Here is a 4003-nt window from a genome sequence, read left to right on the forward strand (position 1 = left end):
GTCACAGACTTTGAAGAGGTCTTCATTTCTTTAATTGAATTAGTATACTCTTATTCCACTGGATTCGATACTTGGACTCATCCCTCTTAAACTAGTTGGCAGTATATACTTGCACCTAGGGATAGTTTGTTCCAACCCCATTAGTTACCTCATCCTAAACAAATCCAAGACGAGCACTGTTGGAGAGTGGGTGAGACAATTAGATCATTCAACTCAAAAGACTCTCCTCGACCTTAGAGACCGAGACTAAGGCTAACCAACTCGACCCTTTTCTAGGGCTTGCCTTTTGAAAGCCTACAACTGGAGATAGTTGGGGCATATGGTCCAAAAGGTCTGCCTCAATCTCGAAGGTTAAGGGCAACCTACCATAGCTGGTTCCCTTTGCTTAAGCTTGATCTAGCCTTCCTAAATTATTTTCATAAAGGGATGAAACCCTAGGTTTAATCCTACTAGACACCTTTATATGTAAATTCATCTTCTTCTCTAAAATGTGTTTGTGCAAGCACTACATCGTGTTATCCTAATTGTTTTGCGTGACCTAATTCCTAAAATACAAAGTTACCATTGGTATCAGGTGAATTTCCTCACTCAAATTTTGCCATCAACAATCATCAATAAGAAGATGAGTACATTACTATGGATGACATTATGATCCAATGGATTTACGAGATTATATATATATATATTATTCACAGAAATTTATCGTTGGTTAAAAATCACTTTCCATTATTTACTTTTATAGAAGTAACGATTTAGCTTCTAGATTCTTAATTTAAAATCCTATTCAACTCAAGGCTGCTGTATAATATCTAATTCTTTCATGTTCTGTACAAATTTCTCTCTATTATAATACTCCCAAAAAAACAAACTATATTACCTATAATTTCCTCATATTACCCACACAAAATTATTTTCCAAATCAAACTATAAAATTTTAATGAAGCTGATTTCAGTCCATACTCCAAAAAGGGTTTTGTTCTAAGCTGTGTTCTTATCAGAATGAAATATCAGCCACCACCTGCTTTCTTAAACCACAACCACTCTCGAGTGGGTCTCAAGATTTGCTTCAATAAAGCCATTTTAGGAACATTCCAGTGTTCTACATGCCTGAAATTTTCCATCAAGAGTTGGAATGAAATGGAGATTTTAGCAAAGAAGATTAAGAAAGACAAAGGATTTACAGGTTCGCCTTTAAAGTGGGCATGTTTACCTGCATACTTTTCCAGATCTTGCATCAAAATAATACTCTGTATATCCAGTTGCTGCAATATTTTTGCCAGATTGTTTAGAATGCAAGCAAGAAGATGTTTGAACTTCACAATAGCTCTATAGAAACTTAACAAACTTATCTCAAACTCAAGTTTTCATGGCACTGATGAGTGGTGAGTATAGTATGATTTTTTAGAAGTGAAAAGTGCTTTGATCCATCAAACGCAATCTTAAATTTTCATATTAAAAAGTGATATTGAAATTTTTTTAAATACTTTAAAGTACTTGCACTTAAAAGTTAAAAATGAACATGAGATGGCTTTTGAATCAGTGTTTCTGATCGGTACTTATAGAATAAGTCACAGTTGGATGCTTCCTCTCTAAAAAGTTTTCATATTTGTTCTTAAAATTTTCTGAATTACTTTCAACAATGTAACTACGAGGATATTTTGAATAATTTTGAAATGGTTAAAATTATTTTTGTCATGTTCAGAATCAATCCAAAATATGTTTTTAATCATTCAAAATCAATGCATTTAAAAGTGTAAAATCAAACATTAAATTGATCATTGAGTGATTAAAGAGATGACATGCCTGGAGATAAATTTTGAAATTGTTAAAATCATTCCAAAACTTGTATTTACTTATTCAAAATCAATTCTAATGATATGAAAATGACACTTAATAGTGTCTAATCAAACATTAAATTGGTTTTGAAGTATTAAAAACATGTTCCAGAGTCATTTTAAATATGACAAAAGTAATTTTAATAATTTCAAAATCACTCTCAAACATAATCTTAAACAACATGAAAGTCTTGAAATGACCCTTTAACAAGTTCAAAGTAATTTTTACGACCATTTCAAAGCACTAAAACTTCGTAGAGGAAAAACTTAATTAGCGCTTTCATTCTTTTTTGAAATCCGTAAATGTCTGAACAACCCACCCGATTAAGTTTCACTTAAAAAAACACCATCAAAGAAATTATCCCAAACTCTCTCTAATGCATAATATAGATTACATGTACCAGATAGAATTGGTCTCCAAGGAAACGACAAGATACAACTGAACCTCCAATGTCCAATGCCCTTGTCCTGTACTCAGTCCAAACAACTAACAATTCAACACTAAGCACAGTAAACAAAAAACAGCACTCTAGAGTGAACTTACCTCAAAATCCTCCCATTTGGTAAGCTTCATGTTTGACTTATCCACAAGGGATCCAAAATTTGTACAGTTTCTTTTAAATCGACGAAGCCCTTTGAAAGAACCAGCTGGATCAGCAAATTCACACTGCTCTTCATAAGCTTCAAGAGTAAGGTTCCCTAATCATCACCAAATACACAAATAAACAAAAGTTTAAAAAATTATCACAAGTTCTACGATAAGACAGAAAAATAGACGTCTATTAGATACTTTTCAAAGTTAGGGACCAAATAGACACAATCATGAATGTCATTAGTCTTTAAACTTCCATAATGCCACCTAATGTCTACCTACTTTATTATTGACCAACTACATTGTTCCTTATATGCCTATATTAACATAAATATTTGAATTTAGGTGAAAGAGTACACATCAATTACCACGAAGCTATATTGCACTTAGGCAAAATATTTGAATTTGGTGTCTATTGTTTTAGAAGCTTCGACAGAGTTCCTATAATTTGAGTCCTAATGGCTTAGATTTAGTTTCAATTTAGTCCTTATGGTTTCAAAGTTTTTATTTGGTCTCTATAGTTTAGTAAAACATCAAAAATGGTTTCTATCATTATCAAATACCATATTGACAATATGACAACTTTTGAGATTTAATCCGACCAAAATGAAATTATAGCAACATTGTTAAGTGAAAATTAAAGAAGTTTAACGGTCACTCCAAATCTACATTAATGGTTTTCTCATTCCCAAACTTCAACAACTTCTCCATAGGAACAAACTCTTGAGTAATAATTGACTAAAAACAACTTGAATTGAACAAAACAATCTTCATCTCAAAAGAACCACAGAACCCAACAATTTCCAAACTTCCAGATTCCCAAAGAGAGAAAAAAAAAAAAAGGCAGAACAGCAAATAAACAAAAATTTCCCAAACCTGTGACGAAGTACGACCGCCCAAAATCCTCCTTAATCGTTTCCACGATAAGCGGGCGATGAATTGCACCGGACACATCTCTGGCGAGCTCCTGAGCCCTAAGGGGAGTTTCGACATCCGACGGCGGGCGGAGAAATGAAGCAGCGATCCCCAAGAGTTCGGAGCCATACCAAGCGACCTTCAGCACCGCATTCTCAGGCTTGGATTCTTGATTCTTCGGCGAATCGGTAGCTGGATTGTTCCCCTGGCACCGGATTCTGGAGATTCTGAGAGGGAGATTAGGACGAATGGGGTTGAGAGAGGTGCGGAGGGATGAATGTGATTGGATAGAGAAGATGGTCGCCATTGCAATTAAGAAACATGGAGTCGCCGAGAGAGATGGTTTGGCAGGTGATTGAATCAGAATGTTTTTGGAGCCTTGCCGCGCCAAAACGAGTGGCAGCCACGAGAACCAAAACAATATCTGATTCAGGCCCGTTTGTGGCGGAGTTATTAAGTCGGGGTTATTATTCCAAGGTTAAATTATAATATTTATATTTTTGAAATATGGCTTATGGTTAATAATTAAAATTTGGTATTTATGATTTGAAAAAAATATCATAATTAAAATTTAGGACTATCTAAAGTGAGTTTAGATCAACGGTAATGAACATGGCTTTCCTCCTTTGAAGTCGAAGGTTTGATCCCACACCTGTAGTTG

At 34.5% G+C, this 4003-nt stretch overlaps 1 protein-coding gene across 2 annotated transcripts; it reads right to left on the reverse strand.

Moving 5' to 3' along the window:
- Positions 1–760: 760 nt before the first annotated feature.
- Positions 761–3777, reverse strand: LOC120092709. Of its 2 annotated transcripts, none has more exons than XM_039050862.1 (5): positions 3304–3777; positions 2380–2534; positions 2237–2322; positions 1211–1262; positions 761–1107 (listed from the first exon to the last, which is right to left on the reverse strand). In XM_039050862.1, exons 1-4 carry the CDS (start codon positions 3647–3649, stop codon positions 1235–1237), a joined length of 615 nt encoding a protein of 204 aa, XP_038906790.1. In that variant the 5' UTR covers positions 3650–3777; the 3' UTR covers positions 761–1107; positions 1211–1234. The 2 variants fall into 2 exon arrangements, with proteins under 2 accessions (XP_038906790.1, XP_038906789.1); XM_039050861.1 differs by having other exon boundaries at positions 2237–2303; positions 3304–3776.
- Positions 3778–4003: the final 226 nt, after the last annotated feature.

Source organism: Benincasa hispida, chromosome 12 (assembly GCF_009727055.1).
Source record: "Benincasa hispida cultivar B227 chromosome 12, ASM972705v1, whole genome shotgun sequence".
In the NCBI taxonomy this organism is placed as follows: domain Eukaryota; kingdom Viridiplantae; phylum Streptophyta; class Magnoliopsida; order Cucurbitales; family Cucurbitaceae; genus Benincasa; species Benincasa hispida.